A 19,962-nucleotide genomic window follows, 5' to 3' on the forward strand; every position below is an offset into this window, starting at 1 on the left:
AGGAACATCTCTGTTTTTCCCTTGATGCCAGGGCAGCACCTACAATACAGCAAGCAAGCAATTACTCTGGGTATAGATGAGCTTAACTTTCCTAGTGCGTGCTTTTTGGCAAAGTGATCACAGTACCCCTGAGAGATTTATGAACACAGACATACAGCAAATAGCTCTAATGACTTTGGAGACATCCCTCCCAACTGACACCCATGCACAGGGACAAATGAGTGAAAAAGCATTATCTGTAGTAATCTGGTAAGAAAAAAAATTTTACTGCAGAGAAGCTGTATCAATTTTGAATGCTTTCAACCACAGTAATAGAAAAGCCAACTAATGGCCGCTTAGACAAATAGTACTGTGTTCATCTGTCCATAGCATGAAGTTTGAAGCTAAGCAATTCATTGATTATGCAGCAACCCCATGATGTCATAAAAGACCTATTCTTTCTTTGACTGACTCATTACTGTGCAATTGCAGTATGACCATTGCTATCTCTAGATTGTCCTATTTCCTTTTAAGATTGACAAAATGAGGAAAGGAGTTAGTACACATGCTGCTGCTGCACTGTGTGCTGTCAGATTTATTTCAATTCATGGAGACTCTATATGAGAGGGTAGTATATGTCTCCATAGGATTTCCAGGATTGCAGGAATTTTGAGGCACCACCTCACATACTGTAGGCATGTGGCCAGGAGGGACCAAGTCCTTGGAGAAGGACATCATGCTTGGAAGTGTAGAGGGAGAGCACAAGAGAGCAAGACCCCAGATGAAATAGATTGACACAGTACATGGGGTAATGATGGTTGGTGTGTCAGAGACAGTGAGATTGGCCCAGGATAGAACAGGTTTCAGAGCTGCATATGCATAGCGGCATTGTGCATAGAGTCTCTATGAGTTGTGGTCCACTTGATGGTACATAACAACAACCAAGCCTTTTCTCTCACAGAGCGCTACTAGAATTTTGAACTGCCTATTTTGCTATTAACCCCAGCATGTGTACAGTTGTGCCACCGAAGTTCCATCACAAATTACAACTATTCACTTTATGTGAGAAACAGAAACATCTCAGAAGATTACCTAATCTCATCTGTCTGCTACTTCTTTTTGATAGCTTAGCGGCATGGAGCTGCACTGCCAACCCAAAGGCTCAATTCCACCAGGTGCTCTGGAAGTGAAATATGAGCAATCTCCTCTCATGTGATTATTTGCCTTGGAAAAACCAGTAGAGAGTGCTCTATGAGTGGTTTCCAACTCATCAATACACAACAAGAGTCAAGACAGAGAAAGAATTCATGTCCTTAAATTGCATTGTTAGTGAAGAGTATTGACTATCCCCTGGATTGCCAAACTCATTGCTGTAAAATTACAACTGAGTTAGCATATTTTCAGAGGCTGTAAATTGCAAGGGAGGTGGAAGTGTCCTTGTGAGGTTGGAAGGAATAAAGGATTCTAGCCCACCTACATGCCCCTTCAGTACATTGGGCCTGAACTTTATAGACAGCAGACCATAAACCACCCTTCTGGGCAGACTAGGTTGTCCAGAGTCTTACCTCCCTAAGTAAGGATGGTGGAAGGTGGGATTGTCAGGGATGGACCAAGTCACAGACATGACTACAGTTCTCCCCACCGGTTCGAACCTCTGACATGGGTGGATATGCCACCTGCCATGACTTCACTGAGGCTGTCATTGCTGACTTGCCTCACCCATAGGTCCTGCTGCACCCATGTAAGCTGGTTAATAAAAGCATATTTATTTATAAAAAAAATTGCAAGGGAGGAGATTGCCCTTTTTTTCTTCCATACCAGTTGGAGCAGCTGATGGATTTAAGTTGCCTGACTTTGGGTTAGCAGTGCAACTCCAGATCCACTTTTTATTGTGTACCATGACCAAGGAGTGTAGGAAGAGAATTGATGACTTTGAGCTGTGGTGCTGGAGAAGAGTATTGAGAATACCATGGACTGCTAGGAAAACAAACAGATTCATCCTGAAAAGGGTTAAACCGGGTGGCTTCTTGGAGGCAAGGATTCTGAGGCTCCATATAACATACTTTGGACATGTTGTGAGGAGAGACCAGTCCTTAGAGAGGGACATCATGCTTGGGAGGGTGGAGGGACAACGCAGAAGGGGAATCCCCTCTATGAGGTGGATTGATTCAGTGACTGGGATAATCGGGATGGGAGTGTCAGAGACAGTGCGATTGGCACAGGACAGAGCAGAGTTTAGAGCTGTTATACATAGGGTCGCTATGAGTCGCAAGCGACTAGATGGCACATAACAACAACAACCATTGAGTCAGAATCGACCTATAGCTTACCATCCAGTGGGTTTTCAGAGGTAGTAAATCACACCAAAGGAGACTACCTGTCCTTCAGCTGCGGAGCATCTGGTGGATTTGAACCATGTCCTTTTGGGATTGCAGTGCACCTTCTTACCACTAGGCCACCAGAGCTCCCCACCACAATAACAAATCTGTTTTGTAGGAAGTGCAGCCAGAGTGCTCCAGAGAGGCAAGAGTGGTGAAACTTTGTGTCATATACTTTGGACATACATATTATCAGGGTTAACTTGGCCTTGAAAAAGGACATCAAGCTGGGAAAGCTTATCAAAAGAAAGGAAAGACCCTCAAAGAGATAGACTGACAGTGACTGCAACAGTGGGCTCAAGCATGAAAGGGATAGTGAGGATGGTGCAGGATAGGGAATGTTTCCAGTCTTGTTGTTCATAAGGTTGCTATGAGTTGTAGTCGATGGTCCCTAACAATGATAGTGTCAAGAGTACCTTGTTGATGTAGTGCATAGTGTGTTATTAGGCTATTAACCAATATGTTGGTGATTTGGATCTTCTGTGGGAAAAAGGTGAACAATCATCTTCTGATAAGATTCACGGCCTCAGAAAACCAGTGGAACATCATCGTAAGTTAGCATCTACTAGAGAGTAGATTTAGGGTTAGTGTCAAGGGAAGGAATGAGTCACAAACTAAAAGGTTGATAGTCCAAACCCACTAGCTATTCTGTAGGAGGGAGATGTGATAATTTACACCTGCAACTATTTACAGACTTGGAGACCCTATGGGACAGGTCTCCTCTGTCCTCTATAAAAATTGAATTTTATCTCTGAATGAGAATTAACTCTACAGTGGTGCTTTTTAAAAAAATGGCTTAGTGGTTAATGTAGTGCAAATGGTTATGCACTTTACATCCAGGGAATTGCCATGAACTGAGATTGAGTAGTTATCTACTAATATCAGCTGACAGCATTGACAAAAGAGGTTATATGTTACTTATATCCTAATGAAAGAGAGCAAAAACTTGTTTTTTTTGTCAAGTTCCTTTCAACTTACTAAAAATTCTCTCAATAAGCACCAGTTGTTCATCAGTTTTACTTCTCCAGCATTTATTGCTGTCCTGTTAAACTTTGCCACCACTACTAGGGTGAGAGGGTCTCATTGTGGTTTTGATTTGCATCTCCCTCATTTCTAGTGATTTGGAACATTTCTTCATGAAATTTGTCTGTTGGCCATCCAAATGTCTTCCCCCGTGAAAAGTCTTTTCAGGTCTTTTGCCCATTTTGTAATTGAGTTATCAGTCTTTTCCTTGTGGAGGCCCTGTAGTATTCTATAAACTTTAGTTATGAGATCCTTGTTTGAGATGGCATTGTCATATGGGTTTTTTTCCCCCAGTCAGTAGGTTTTCTTTTCACTCTATTGGAAATAGTGTTTGATACACACAGGGGCTTAATCTTTAGAAGGCCCCATTCATCAATGTTATCCTCTTTCTGGTTGAGTATTTCTGGCTGTATTTGCCAGCCTGTTTATACTATAGGCTAACCCTTCTATGTTTGGTTCCATTTTGGCTTCACTCCTAGGTGTCTGATCCACCTTGAGTTGATTTTTGTGTATAGTGTGAGATGTGGATCTTGCTTCAGCTTTCTACAGGTAGCAGGTCAGTTTTACCAGAAACATTTGTTGACGAGGTTGTCATTTCCGCAGTTGATTAGTTTTGTTTCCTTGTTAAATACCAGTTGATAATACTTGTTGTTGTTGTTGTTAAATGCCGTTGAGTCGCAGGTGACTCACAGCGACCCTGTGAAGGAGAGTCCTCGATGCTTCGGTGCCTTTCACCCTCTCTCCAGGTTCATACGGTTTCCGGAGGCAAGCTATTATGGAAGTGGATGCCACTCCTCCCTCCAAGCTTGTTTTAATTGGGGAGCTCCACCCCTGATGATACTTAGATGGGTTAATTTATGGGTGCTCAATTCTGTTCCATTGGTTTATATATTTGTCATTGTACCAGTACTATGCTGTTTCAGTTGCTATCTCCATGAAGCAGGTTTTGAGATCAGGAAGTGCTGTACCTCTGTCTAGAGAGGAGAAAACAGAGCACTGAAGCACAGGGTCATGAGTGTCTCTCTGAAAGGACAAGAGGGAGTAAGAATAGCACAGCCACTCACTGCCCCATAGTAGAAAGCAGAGAAAGATCCCATAGCCCAGCCTCATGATGCCTCTAAAGCCACACCAACAGCAAGAAGTTAGTTTATTTGTTGCTGCCTCTAAAGCCACCCCAACAGCAAGAAGTTCGTTTATTTGTTGCTGACTCACAGACATACAGTTGTGGTATCAACAGTGGGGTTTATTAGGGAAGGAAGTTGGAAACTAGGGGAGGCAAAGAATAGCTTACAATACAAGTCCAGGTTTTATTTAGCCCAAGTTCTAACAACTCCTCATTAATTCCAAGCTCTGGTTTCAGTTTAGTGGTCAAATCCAAATCATCCCAGCAGTTATAAGTCAGCTTCTCCTTCAAGCATCTGGCAAATACAGCAAAAATCTTTCACTTTTGCCTTTATCTCAAGGTTGCTCTGTTTACACCTTGCCACAGTTTCTCCACAGCAATGCCACAATCTCTCCAACACTATCACCAGGATCTCACCAATAGAGTCTGCTCCATTCTTCATCAAGTCTTGCTGCTCTAAGTCTTGCCCACCTCCTGTCTTGCTGCCCTGTGTGTATAAACACACTCTTTCTTTTATCCTAGTCTCACACCTGTTGATGAATTGCAAGACCATCTGGAGACCAGAAGGGGCTAACTATAATTGGGGGGGGGGAAGCCAACTTTTAGGCCAACACCACAACCTCCCACTTCATTTTTGTTTTTCAGCAGTGCAACAAAGACAAAATTTTTAAATACTTCATTGTGCTCTTTCCCCCCCCAGGCCAACCTTTTAAACTAGACCCAAAAATGACTCACAAGAAGTTGAAGATCTCCAATGATGGATTGCAGATGGAAAAAGATGAAAGCTCTCTGAAGAAAAGCCATACCCCAGAAAGGTTTAGTGGCACAGGATGCTATGGGGCAGCAGGAAATGTATTCATTGACAGTGGTTGCCACTATTGGGAGGTGACTATGGGATCCTCAACATGGTGAGTGGATCCTACTTTTCTCTTCTCTTCCTTGCCCTAACCTTGTTGTTTGGTTCCTGGGAGATTAAAGCCTTTAGCACAAACATAAGCCAAGGTTTAAAAGTATGTGATAAAAATACTCCTGGAAAAATTCTAACAGTTTTTTTTTATAATATGATAAGAAGTATATAGATCTCAAATTTGGGAATCACTGTATCATTTTAATTGCTAACTTTAAAAAGTTCAGGTCAATCATGGTAGAACAGTAGTTAAGTGAAAGGTTGGTAGTTTGAGCCTACTAGCTCCACTAGCATTCTGCTGGAGAAAGATGTTACAGTCTGCTTTCACAAAGATTTATAATCTTGGAAACCCGATGGGGCAGTTTGACTCTGTCTTGCAGGGTCACTATAAGTGAGGATTAACTCAATGGCAAGTCTCTATGATATCAATATTATGCATCTGAAAAGCAAACCAGTTAAGGAAGAAACATGAATCCTGTATTTTTGGATATCCTGTCTGGTTTCAGCAGAAGCCAGGTCACTAATGTTTGTTTCTGTTTTCTTTCTGTTGTCTCACAGGTATGCTATTGGTATAGCCTACAAATCAGCTCCAAAGAATGAATGGATTGGCAAGAATGCCTCATCATGGGTCTTCTCTCGCTGCAATAGTAACTTTGTGGTGAGACATAACAACAAGGAGATGCTTGTGGATGTGCCCCCGCAGTTAAAGCGCCTGGGTGTCCTCTTGGATTATGACAACAACATGCTATCCTTCTATGACCCAGTTAACTCTATTCATCTTCATACCTTTGATGTGACCTTCATCCTTCCAGTTTGTCCAACATTCACAATCTGGAACAAATCCCTGATGATCTTATCTGGTTTGCCTGCCCCAGATTATATTGAATATCCTGATCGGCAGGAATGCAACTGCAGGCCTCAAGAATCTCCCTATGTTTCTGGGATGAAGGCTTGCCATTAAGCTTCAAGAGAGCATATAATTCACTGGCTCTGCAGTTCAGCAGTTTTTCTCCCCCTTCTAAACCTCCGTTAGTGTTCAATATATGCGACTTAAAATAAAGTTTATTTGGAGCACCCAAAATAACTAGATATTATAGATTTAATTTTTGTGCATTAAAGCTTATATTTGAATTAATGTATTGAGTTACTCAGAATAACTTATCTGCATAGTCTGGGTTCAAGCCTTTGGAGAAGTTTAGAGAATAACTCTCTTTTTCTTGGAAAAGTAAAAATGGCCAGTGATTTAGGAGTGATACTGGAAGGAATTAGGGTCATTCTAGGTAAAAAAATGCAGGAAGGTATTCTGAGCAATGGGCTTAGCCAGTGGTAGTTGGAAGATCAGGCTTTTTTTTATTACTGGCCAATTTGATGTCATAGAATTTTGAAAAGTATGTATATATATATATATGTATATATATATATATATATATATACATATATAGCTTTTGATAAAAGCCTATAATGAAGGGTTTATTAATGAAAACATGTATAATATATGGTGAATAAAGAATATATTCATTTTATATATTATACATACATAATAAACTTTTAAATTTGCTCATTTGAGTGAGAAATAAACTGAAAGGGAAAGCAACAATTTTTGTCTCCTAAAGAGAACATTAAAATCAATTTCATTTTCTCCTGTTGATCCATCCTTTCCTCCTTCCTGTCCCATACACATATACATATGATCATGACATATATAATGAGAGGAGCTCTAGATTAAATTAGAAATAATTTTCAGGTGAAGATTGTTTAAGAGGTACTATTACAAAATAGAACATTGATCTAGGTAGATGTTTTATTGTGTGTAACAAAAGTTCATTGATCCTGCTTAATGGATCAGGCCAGTGTGGACTTCTGAAAATTCCAACATAGACTATTTTACCAAGAAATAGTTTAATTACTCTTGAGTTTATACAGCTAGTGGATTTATAACTGTCCTTGAAAAAGCCTTGAATGGCTTGAAAAAAAAAGAGTTGCATAAAGAAGATTCTTTAAGGATCTGCTTTAATGAATTGTGAAGAATATGCAACAAATTTTACACATAAATATGCTTATATTTTCTGATAGAATGCCTGAAAAACAAGTTGTTTTCTTAAGTAAATGAAATAATCATTCCTTTTCCAATCTTTATACTATACATTTTCTTAGCTAATTCTTCATGATGGTCATTACTAGTGTAGTTAAAACGAACTGAGCTTGCCAGTTCCATTTCAAGAACTGGGGATGTGAGTATCATAGTTTTCTGTATTCCATGAGCTAAATTGTCTTCATTCAGCCTACTCTTTGGGGAGATATTAAAATACTTCTACGGTTCCCCAGGATTAGGTTTTGAAACAATGCCAAAACTTGTCCCTGCTTCATTTCTACTACATTGATGGTGAGCATTCATTTATTAATTCATTCAACAAATTACTGTATACCAATTATCACACTATTTCCGAGTAAGAGTACACATAATAATAAAGCACAGCCCTTGCTTGTATATGTACTGCGTTGGGCAAATCTGTTGCAAAAGGCATCTTTAGGATTTTCAAAAGCAAAGTTGCCACCTAGAGGCCAAAGGTGCACCTAACCCAACCATGATCTCTTCATTCACCTCATATGCATGTGAAATTTAGACAAGGAATAAGGAAGATTGAAAGAGAACCTATGCATTTGGATTATGGCATTGACCAGGAATACAGAATATATCATGGACTGCCAGAAGAATGAAGGAATCTCTTGTAACAAGTACAGCCAGTTTGGTCCTTAGAAGGAAGGATAGAACTTTGGACATGTTATCAGAAGGGACCAGTCTCTGGAGAAGGACATCATACATAGAAAAGTAGAGGGTTAGTGAAAGAGAGGAAGACGTTCAAGGAGATGGAGTGATAACCGTGGCTGCAATAATGGGGTCACGTACAGCCATGATTTTGAGAATGACATAGGACTAGGCCTATTTCATTCTGTTGTACATATAGTCCCTATGTGTCAGAACCAACTTGATAGCATTTAACAACAGTGGCTTACGATTCTGTAAAAGAGAAATGGTATAAATGTAAACTCCCCAAATAATGGTTATTTGTGTGTTTCCCAAACATAGAAAACAAGAGTGATAGAGATATAGAAGGATAGCTCAAATGTACATATCTAGTGGCAAAGAAAATGTTCTGGTTTTAAAGGCCATATGTATCTGCTGCTGATCAGGAAATTAGCAACCTCAGTAAGATTCAGCATTGCTGCAAAGTTATTTGCTGTAATGGAAAGCCCATTGCCTTCGGACTAAAATAATCCACATTCCTCTGCCATTCACTAGTGGTGTGGCCTCGGGCAAGTCACTTTACTTCTTTGAGCCTCGGTTTCCTTTTCTTTAAAATAATAGCTACCTCACAAGGTTGTTGCAAAGATTTAAAAAGAAAATATATTTAAACTGCCTAGCACAGCACCTGGCGCTTGATTAACGTGCAATACATATTAATCCCTTTTCCCCTTACCCCTACCCTCTTACAGTGTAGTGGTGCTTTAAAATCTGTGCCCTGGTTTCTTTTCTATGGCCTATCTCAAAACTCTTACACAATACCACGGATGTTTTCCCCTTTCATAAAACCAGTCACTGCCTCCTGAAACTTTGGAGAAAATACCAACTTCCTAGGTTTGGGGTTTTTCAAGATCCGATTTGCTTGCTTTCCCACCTTCATCTTTTGCCACTTGCCCCTTTCACACTGGCTACTCTAGCCAAACTCAACCACGTATGAAATATGAATGCTATTTTCTCTGCCCAAATCAAAGACATTCCTAAACATTTTGGCGCCAAGAGTAATCAGTAGGAATTGTCCTTAAGAGAATAGTGTGAAAATGTGCTAAGTACAGATTGCTTTATTTTCCACCCTAGTCCAATTTTTTCCTCTGGTCCTTAGCTTTTCTCACCCCAACTATTTTTTTATGCCCTGTGGACATCAAGGACCTAGAGCAAATCTCCCAATTTTCCCCACCCTACTTTTGGACTTTGGGTCTGGACTGCCTTTCCTTTTCCTGACTCCTCTCCACCCACGTAACCCCTGACTTTTGTAAGCTGGGGTACGGGGCTCCCTGAAGATCCTCTGCTCTCAGTAATTTAATGTATAGCATCGTTTCACAGTGTGGTCGTTGGACAACCTGCATTAGGATCAGCTTTGCTCTTTGTTAAAACAATAGTCTCTTGGACTCCTCCCTACTTAGAGTAACTAGGAATTTACTTTTTTAACAAGTTCTACAGGTGATTCTAAAGCACACATAAATTTATATATATATATATATATATAGGATCTTCCCTACTGGACTGAATACCTTGATGGCAAGGATGTTGAGTTTCATTGTTGTATTTTTTTTATTATTTTTTTTATATGTGTGTACCATCAAATCAGATCTGACTGGTACAGGAGGAGCTTGTACCTCCTTCTTCAGCAGAGCATCTGGTGGATTTGAACCATGTACCTCTGGGATTGCAGTGCAGCTTCTTGCTATTGTTGTATTTTTTAGCAGCTGGCATAATGTCTGTCAGAGAATCATGTGCCAGCCAATGTTTATTGAATGATGAAATGTATGAATGACCACTAGCTCCTTCTTTTTCTCTGATGTTGAAACTAGTATTTGCCACTTCCTCACCTGGGCCAGAAGCACTTGGTTATTTTGGTCTGCTTTATTTCACAGATATACTGGGGGATGGAGGGGTGTGTGTGTGTGTGTGTGGTGTGTGTGTGTGTGTGTGTGTGTGTGTGTGTATAAACTACAGCCTCTTAAAAGCTCTTTGTATGTTATTTATGGGAATTGATTATGGAGCATGTGGTACCATCATTTTAATACTTTTTCAAATTTTGTTCCTTGAAAGGTGGATTTAAGTGTTGGTTATAGCCAAAAATTATTCAGAGCAAAATCTTTTTAATACACGGGGAAATGAAACTGGGTTTATATAAACAATAATGTTTGACTTTAACATCTCAGTTTCTGAGCAACCTAAAAAAGTATTTTCCAAGATACAACCCATGCTGGCAAAGCAATCTGTGGGCTAAGGCAAGTCCTAGCTATTTCAGCAAATTTAAGATTTTCAAGGAATCTTAGTAATGCCAAGGACCTTAAGAGAGGTCCTTGGTACATCCAGTTGGATGAAGAGAAACGGGCATAGATTTATCATCGTCTTTAGGGAATTTGACTCAATAAATTATAGTTATTTTCACTCTACTCAGTCTATTGCCCTACAACCTTTTCTATTAGTAAAAAAATTTTTTTCATCTGCATTCTATGCTTATTTCCACCTTTTCTATTGTATTATTGAAGAAAGCACAAACCGAATAAAAAAAAATAAAGTTAAAATTGTCTTGAGAATAGAAAAAATTTAATGCCACGTTGAGGTTCTAGCTACTTGGAAGTTAAGAGTAACTGCATCTGTATGTGCTTTTTTCTTATAATTCCATTGTGTAAATTTTGATGCAATGAAAGTCAGATTGCTGGAAAAATCAATTCTATTTTCTTTTCAGCTAAACACTAGGTGAATTTTAAAAATTTCCATATATATAGGTGTGTGTATATATATAAATATATAACTATATAGAAAATCTAACTAGATGGATCAGTCCATGGATGGATTTTTTGATAAGATTGAATATTTGATATACTTTCTTTCAAGGAATGGGTGAATGTGAGGCATGTATATAAATACTACTCCCACACTTATTTCTGGTTTCAGTAGCCACTTTGCAGCCTCTAAGCCATTGGGTATTATAGGTTGTCCAGACTGACTGCCATCAGATCAGTTCAAACTGCCTTTTATAATCTGATTTGCCAGCTTCAGACATATGCTGTGTTGTTATTGGCTGGGATATTTATTAGACAATTGTTGGACTATTTTTTATCAAATACTTTATCCATTGTTTGTACTGGGGATTCTGGGCTCTCCTAGTGCAGAAATCTGAACATACGCGGATTATACCGTCTCGCTCCTCTCTAAAATATCCCAGCACATTAAAAATCCTCTATTATGAAGAAATAAATATATATGTATTCATGAGTTCTTGATTGTCTCTCACCGGAATTTAATTGGGGGAGGGATTAAAAAGATGATTACCATGAGTTACTAGAATGAAGTGACATGTAAAAAATAGGTTAAGGTGTGGGCAGACACAAGGGTGGGGGAGGGGTCTGAGAACTAGTTGTCAAGACTTGTTTCAGGGACTGGATACAATCAGCAAGATGAAAATGAATGTGTAAGATCCAAAGAAAAATAACATATTCTATTTCACACACTGACGTAGAAGGGAATAAGAGAAGAAGAAAAAAAAAGGTCAGGGAAAGACTGGTAGCAAGTAAGTTGACTTGTTAAAAATTTGACCTTTAAGAGTATCCTGGCAAACAGCAAATGCTGGCAAGGTTGTGGAGAAACTGGAACCCTTATTCACTGTTGATGGGAGTGTAAAATGGTGCAGCCGCTATGGAAGGCAGTATGGCGCTTTCTCAAAAATATGCAAATAGAAATACCATTTGACCCAGCAATTCCACTACTGGGAATATACCCCAAAGAAACCATAACTGCCACCCAAGAAGTTATATGCATACCCATGTTTATCGTGGCTTTGTTCACAATAGCCAGGAGTTGGAAACAACCCAGGTGCCCATCAACAAACGAATGCATAGAGAGGCTGTGGTATAGTCACACAATGGAATGCTGCGCTGCATTGAAGAACAAGGAACTCATGAAATATTATTCAAAATAGGTGACCCTGGAGGACATAATGCTGAGTGAAATATCTCAGACACAAAAGGACAAATACTGCATAGCGTCACTGTTATTAAAGCGGGACTGACATCAGGGTTGGGGAGAGACTGAGAAAGATGGGCTAAATTATGTATACTGCGAGAAAGATGGGCTAAATTATGTATACTGCATTGAAACAGATAAGGGAGAGAACTTTTTAGGTGTTATTGTCATGACAGGAGTCCAGAATGAAGGCTGCATAGTGGAGTGGACTTGGGGGGAGGGATTGTATAACAGTGAAAGAATTTTTCTTTTACTGTTCAAAGAGAAGAATGAACTAGAGGGGAGTGGTGGGCAGGAAGAAAAGTGCAACAATGAATGAATGGAAATCCAAAATATCTCTAAATAATTATTAATAATAAAAAAATTTAAAAATATCTAAGGAGGGAAAAAAGAGTATCCTGGAACCTGCTTAGGGCTCTGATGATGGCGTTATTTAAAGTTAATTGATTATTCTAAAACTAAAGAGGGAATGCTAGGGATAGTCTACTAATAGGGACTCTAGCACTAGGGAGCTCTGGTGGCCTAATGGTAAGAAGCTGTGCTGTAATCCCAAGGACACACTGTTCAAATCCTCCAGTTGCTTTGTGGGAGAAGGATGGAAAGTCTCCTCCCGTGCAGTTAACTGCTGCCCTGAAAACCTGCTGGAGGGTTGATTCTGGCAGTACACAAGAGGGAATGAAGAAGGTTAAGGGTGACATAAAACTAAGTGACCAAAGGTCTATGTTTTTAGATGCCTTGGAGTCAGAACCAACTCAGCTGAACCTCCAGAGGGGTTTTCAAAGGCACAGGAGATTTGCCCATCTTTCTCCCACAGAGCAGGTACTGGATTTGAACTTTGTGCTAGTTCAACTCTACCACTAGAGGTCTCTTTGGTCCTATAGGTAAGAAGGAGTCAATTTGGAATACCAGGGTAAGTTCAAATCAACTTGATGGCAATGTTTTTGTTGTTTTTTCTATTTAAGCAGAATGACAAGCAAGTAACTGTGTTTATTGTGAACCCACCATCACTTTTGTGATCCCCAAGTATGTGGTTGCCCACCCTGGCCCAGCAACCTCACTAACACTTCTTATTAAGGCCAGAAATCTTCAAAAGAATGAGGGAATCTGCTGTTAGAGACCTCTCCAGAGTGCTAAAGAACAATGATGTCAGTCTGGAGACAAAGGTGTGACTGATCCAGGTTGTGGTCTTCACAATTACTTCATCAGAGCTGCACAATGACTAAGGATGACTGAAGAAGGATTGATGCCTTTGAGTTATGGTGCTGGGGAACAATATTGAACAGATCATGGACTACCAAAAGAACAAACAGGTTTGTCTTAGAGAGGAGGAAACCAGGTTGCTCCTTAGAGGCAAGGATTTTGAAGCTCCATCTCACATATTTTGGGCTCATCTCACAGTCTTTTGGGAATGACATCATGTTTGGAGGGGTGCAGGAACAGCACAAGAGGGGAAGACCCTGGATGAGATGAACTGACACAGTGACTGTGGTAATGAGGTCAGGTGTGTCAGAGATGATGAGACTGGTTCAGGATAGAGCAGGGTACTGGGAGAGCTATTGTGCATAAGGTTGCTATGGTTTGCAGGTGATGAGATGGCAATTAACAATGGAGGAATGTGGGTAAAATTTCCCACCCCTCCCCATCTATCTCTTCTTCTCAGAAAGCAAAAAAATAGTCACAAGGACCTTCTAGAAACTATGCCTTTGTCTAACTTGTGGGTGGCAAAGAAGTACAGTTAAGCTTTTAGATTTATTTTTAGCCCTGGAAGAGTCAACCAACAATGACATGGCGAGCTTATGAGGGATTTCGTTGTGGTCAACAGTCATATTTTAAATAACAGCATATATATGCCAACTCTCTCAGCAGGACCAATCAAGTGCACAGAGATAATGCAAAGAAAATCTGCTACTTTCCTAATCATACTGAAAGTCACAGAGGATGAAGTTGGGAACAATTCTTAATTTAATGTACAGTGACAGGGGGAAAAGTTATTACAGTTTATTTACAGTCCAGCTTCTTAACTGCCTTAGTATTAAGGGTGACCCCTTAGTGACTCATGATAATCTGTGTGTGTCAGAATAGAACTGTACTCTCATAGAGTGTTTAGTACCTATGATCTTTCATGAACAGATTGCTAGGTCTTTCTTCAGAAGTTCCTCGGGGTGGGCTCAAACTGCCAACCTTAATTTAACAACCATCAGATGACTCCTAGTGAAAGGAAAAAGTGCTGTCATATACCAGAAATGTGACATTCACTCCAAACAGCTGTCAAGAGAAGATATGGAAAGGACAAGCTCAAGGCCCACTGACTCATCCGGTAAAGATAAAAGGAGTAGTTTCAGACAGTTTATTATTTGAACATCACAAGTATCCCAAAGTTTAGTCCTTGAGGTCTTTCTCTCACACACCAAGAATGACAGCACCACAACAAAAGGGGCAGGATAATTGCAATAGGAGCCATGAAGTTGATGCTAGCTTGCCAGTGATTGGCCTTGGGATCTGTAGCTCTAGTTCTGAGGGGGATGATACATGGAACCTTAGAACTCTTCAGAACCTGGAGACAATGAGAAATTGTCTCAGGGAAGTCTCTCAAGGAAAATAATTAGGAGGCTAATATGATCTCAGTGTAGTTTCTTATCCTGTAAGGATCCTGGGAAGATCATTAGTGTTCTTTCAAGACTCAGATTAGCTGTGGTTCAAGTCTATGCCTTTGTGGAGTGCAAGGTCTTCTGAGGTGCCATGGTGGAGTGTTCTGTGCAGTAAGCAGTTGAGGACTCTGGTACTTTTCCCTGGAGTGGAAGTAAAGTTAATCAGGGTGTGTTGAGGAACTGCCTCTCTTTCTCCCATCTGCTCCAATCTTTCATTCTTCTAAGTCTATTCATGGTAGGGGAGAATGCAGGAATTAAGGGCATAAAAAGTGAATGCACAACAACTTGTTCAAGCCCTACAAGATTCAGTACCATGCATACCCATGTTTATCGCAGCTTTGTTCACAATAGCAAGGAGTTGGAAACAACCTACGTGTCCATCAACAAACGAATGGATAGAGAAGCTTTGGTATATTCACACAATGGAATACTATGCTGCATTGAAAAACAAGGGACTCATGCAATATTATTCAAGATGGGTGACCCTGGAGGACATTATGCTGAGTGAAGTATCTCAGTCACAAAAGGACAAATACTGCATGGTGCGACTGTTGTAGAATGGGACTGACATAAGAATTGGGTTAAGACTGAGAAAAACTGGATAAATTATGTATACTGTATTGAAACAGATGAGGGAGAACAATTTAAAAGCGATATATGATAGGGTATTATGGTTATCACAAGAGTCCAGAATTAAGGTTGCATAGTGGAGTGTACTCAGAGCGGTGTGCGGGGGGGATTGTATGCCAATGAAGGGATTTTTCTTTTACTTTCCAAAGAGACGAGTAAACTGGGAGGGGGGAGGGCTGAGCAGGGAGAAAATTGCAACAATGAATGAATGGAAATCCAAAATCTCTGTAAATGTTCATTAAAATAAATAAAATTAAAAAAAGGGAAAAAAGGATTCAGTACCAGGCTAGAAAATGTCAAGGCATAAGGCCCTTTGCTATTGAAGCCTTAATTTTTCAACTATTGATTTAAGTGCACAGTAATTTCTAAGATCCCTTCTTGCCCTTAACAGTACATATTTCCATAATGCAAATTTAGTGAAGGTAGTGTGGTTGTTGCTGTGTACTGTTGAGTTGAAATCAACTCATAGCTGACCCTCCAGTGGGTTTTCAGAGGCTGTAAGTTGAGCAGGAGAAGATTGCCCATTTTTCTCGTGCAGAGCAGCTGGTGGATTTGAATCATCCATTTAGTGGTAAAGAGTTGTGTTGCCAACCAAAAGGAACATGGTTCAAATCCACTAGTTGCTCCGCAGGAGAAAGATGGTCAATCAACTCCCATAGGGTTTACTGCCTATGAAAACTCATTGGAGGGTCAGTTAAGAGTTGGTTCTGGCTTGATGGTGCTTAACTACCACTGCCTTTGGGTTAGCAGTGTAACTCTTTACCAATGAGCCATCAGAGCACCCTAGAACAGGGAGTTACATAGCATTACTGTTACTTTTGAATCAACATCCAAAATAATTTGGTGATGTATGACTAAGGCACTGAATTGCTAACCCCACGGTCAGTGTTTTGAAAAGATAGGCAGTATCCTCTCAAAAAGATTTACAGCATCTGAAACCCAATGGAAGTAGTGGGTTTGGTTTTTGTAACTCAACCATAAAGAGCCAAGCTGTCTGATGATGGCTTTGTGGTAAGGAATTCTGCTGTCAACTCAAAAGTACAGTTGAAATCCACTGGTTGCTACATAGGAGAAAGATGGGCATTCAACTGCCATGTGATTTATTGCCTCTGAAAACCCGTGGGTGGGTCAGCTATAAATTGGTTCTAACTCTATGGTATACAACCACCACCAAAGGTCAGCGGTTTGAACCCACCAAGTGCTATGGGTAATTCTACTCCATCCTACAGTGTCACTATGAGTTGGAATTGACTTAATAGCAGTTGTTGTTAGGTATGGTCCAGTTGAGTATGACTCTTAGCAATCCCATGAGCAACAGATCTGAACCTCGCCCTATCCTGTGCCATCCTCATCATCTCTGAAATACTTGAACCCATGTTACAATTAACTGTGTCAAATAATCTTGTTGAGGATCTTCCTCTCTTTCAGACCCTGCCCACCTTTCCAAGTAGGATGTACCTTCCCAAGGTCTAGCCTCTCCTAATAACATGTCCAAAGTATATGAGATGAAGTTTCATCATCCTTACTTTTACGGAATAGCCATACACATTTATTACATTTACTCTGCTGCCAGAATTCCCAAGTTATAGTTGCCACATTATTTTTGAGCTTTCTACTTTAGCTTTTCCCCTGTCTCCTGCTTTACTTAATGTGCAAGTGGCAAGTACTGCTCTATTCAGCCATGTCTCAGTTTCAAATTTCAGATCGGCTGTCTGACAGTCTTCCATGTGTCCATGCAGGGCTTGCCAAAGACATTCCATTTTCCAAGGGCCGAACAGGTCATTTGACATACAACCTATAAGACTTTGTCCACTGTTTCTTCCACTCACGGATTCTCTAAAAGTCCCACAACTGAATTTCTTAGATGGCAGAAGGGAAGTGTACTTGTGTATCATAGAGTCAGAACCGACCCATAGCTGACCCACCAGCGGTTTTCAGACGCAGTTATTTGCATGGGAGGAGATTGCCCATCTTTCTCCCACTGGTGTGACCACTGTTATTGTTGTTGTTAAGTGCCATCGAGTCGCAGGCAACTCATAGCGACTCTATGAAGGAGAGTCCTTGACGCTTGGGTGCCTTTAATCCTCTCTCCAGGTTCATAGGGTTTCCGGAGGCAAACTGTTATGGAAGTGGATGCCACTCCTCCTTCCAAGCCGTATGACCACTAGTCCAAGTTATTATTAAATCATTCATTTAATCACTCAATTAAAAAATTCATAGCCTTTGTTTTAGGTGTTTAGGTTCAGTTAGGAATTAGACACATACTTCTGCTCTCATGGAACTCATATAGTTATTATTGTTGTTATGTGCAGTTGAGTTGCCTGGGACTCAGCGACCCTATGTGAAACAGCTCTGAATCCTGCTCTATCCTTTGCCAATCTTACTGACATTCCTACCCCACTACCCCAGTCACTGAATCAATCCATCTCACCGAGGGTCTCCCTCTCTTGCACTGTCCCTCCACCCTCCCAAGCATGACATCCCTCTCCTTATAACATGTTCAAAGTAGATCAGTCGAAGCTTCTTGCTTCCAAAGAGCAGCCTGGTTTTACCCTCTCTAGGAAAAACCTGTTTGCTCTCCTAGCTGTCCATGGTGTATTAACGTCAATAAATGAACATGCCCCTAATAACAAGAGTTATCACTGATAGATGACTGTTGATGACTCATGCTATGCTAAGTTCATGCAGTGAGCAACCCTATGAGAAAAAAAAACAACCCTAGTAATGTCTCCAAAGAACATTAAGGGTTAATTCCTGAGACTGTACCCAGATGAACAGATTCCTAGGAGCCCGGTTTTACCTATGGTTGCCTTTGCCACGGGACAGAACTTAAAGGCTGGCACATCTCCTGGAGTGCAGCCTTGACCTGGAGGGATTTCTCAGACTGTGCTCGCTACCACCACGGCAGATTTCCCATTCTCATTTTCCCTCCAGCCCCCTAAGGCCCCCCTTTCCAGTCCAGCCCCTCCCTCTGGGCCGCCTCCTCTTTGAGTCATTTCCCCTTCTTTGGCTCACTCTCAGGATCCCTTTCCCGCGGGACAGGAAGTACAGGAAGAGAGCAACCTGGCTTTAGGGACCAGGTGAGCGCTCTTCTCAGCCAGGAGAAGGAGCGCCTTCCATGAACTAATTTCCACTGGGAAATCGCGGGAATTCCTTCAGTGGCAGCCGGCCCGCCTCTCTTCGCCGCCGCCGGACCGGGTGGCCCAGCGTGGGAGGCGCCACACCCCTCCCGGTGTCTCCTGGGATGTGAGGAGAGAAGCAAAGGGCGTTGCGGGGCTGCGACGGGCTCTGCCTGGGCGGGCCTTGCGCGCAGGGGGCGGGGCCTCACCACTGGGAAGCTGCCTTACCAGAGAGGCTTGGCCTGACAGCGGTCCTGGGAGTGGGGAGAAGGAGAAAGGCTCCTCCCTCTGCGGGGCGTCTCATGTGGACTGGTGCGTGCTCTGCGAAGGAGGCTGCGGGTGAGTGGAGGGGTGTAGGAAAGTGCGTAACTCGGTAAGTGCATGTGCACGGGCACGCCTGTGCATGTGTGAAGCATGCATGTGTGAGGCGATCTCTCGGGGTGGGTGTGTGTAGGTGCGTGGAGCGTGTTCCTGAGGGAGGAACGCGTGCATGTGGTAGTTGCTAGTGAGCGTGCACGTGTGTGTGTGTATATATATATATCGGATGTGCATGTAGGGGGCGTGAACGTAGGGGTGATTGCGAGAGAATTTGCAGGCATGTGCCTGTTGCCTTTGCGTGCTTGGGTGCGTGTGCCCTGAGTGGTGCGTGCGTCGGGATACGTGCGCACGGTGGGGTGCATGCGCGGCGGCGACGACGACTGTGTGCATGTGCAGCGAGCCGGCGGGAGGCTAAGGATCGCAGGCTGGATGAAGCGGGGTGAGGAGTGTCGGACATAGGTAAAAACGCGGGGGAATCTTACCGAGGAAGCTCTCTCCACTATTCCTAACCTTAAAAAGAATTTTTCTTTTCAGGAGGGTACAGAAGCGTCTACTTGAAAATCTGAGGAAAATTAGTTGTGACCCTCACAGATTTAAAAAAAATAAAAAAATAAAAAAGGCGCGCAGCTTTTCTAGAAAACCCTACAGGGTTCTGAGACCCTAGATGTATGATTTCAAGGAAGTGGCCCCGAAGTGGTTTCTTTGATCTTTCAGGCTTTGGGTTCTGTAAGGAGAGAAACGGAACAGGTGACAAGTGTTGCTGGACGTGTTTGTGGACCTTGCCGAGGCTTGGTGGGGTTTTCAAACTAGAAATTCTCTTTTGGGAGATGGTGCCCCCCCCACCACCACCACACACACACTGTTTTTTATGAAACAAGCTCAGTACTATCAAAGGCACGCAGTTTGAATCTGATTGATGTTCGGTGGGAGAAGGATGGACAGTCTTCTCCCGTGCAATTAACTGCCTCTGCAAAAACCACTGGAGGGTCAGCTATGGGACGGTTCCGACTCGACGGTACACAACAACAATAACATATATATATATATATATATATATATATA

The 19,962-nt window shown here is 41.5% G+C and overlaps 2 protein-coding genes across 3 annotated transcripts in view; both read left to right on the forward strand.

Moving 5' to 3' along the window:
• Positions 1 to 6,494, forward strand: part of MID2 (midline 2) — a 158,345-nt gene extending 151,851 nt beyond the window's left edge. The window contains exons 9-10 of one of the 2 annotated variants that reach the window (XM_006889903.1): positions 5,204 to 5,411; positions 5,969 to 6,492. In XM_006889903.1, coding sequence (XP_006889965.1) covers positions 5,204 to 5,411; positions 5,969 to 6,371 — 611 coding nt within the window. In that variant the 3' untranslated portion in view covers positions 6,372 to 6,492. Of the gene's footprint in view, positions 1 to 5,203; positions 5,412 to 5,968 lie in introns of both variants that reach the window. The other variant, XM_006889904.1, reaches the window with a different exon arrangement.
• Positions 6,495 to 19,260: 12,766 nt separating this feature from the next.
• The window catches only part of LOC102858774 (NACHT, LRR and PYD domains-containing protein 12-like), a 42,988-nt gene continuing 42,286 nt past the window's right edge, over positions 19,261 to 19,962 (forward strand). The window contains exon 1 of the mRNA XM_006889947.1: positions 19,261 to 19,339. Within this exon, the coding sequence (XP_006890009.1) occupies positions 19,261 to 19,339 (79 nt within the window). The remainder of the gene's footprint in view (positions 19,340 to 19,962) is intronic.

Source organism: Elephantulus edwardii, unplaced genomic scaffold (assembly GCF_000299155.1).
Source record: "Elephantulus edwardii isolate Elephantulus edwardi_28Jun2011 unplaced genomic scaffold, EleEdw1.0 scaffold00083, whole genome shotgun sequence".
Classification (NCBI taxonomy): domain Eukaryota; kingdom Metazoa; phylum Chordata; class Mammalia; order Macroscelidea; family Macroscelididae; genus Elephantulus; species Elephantulus edwardii.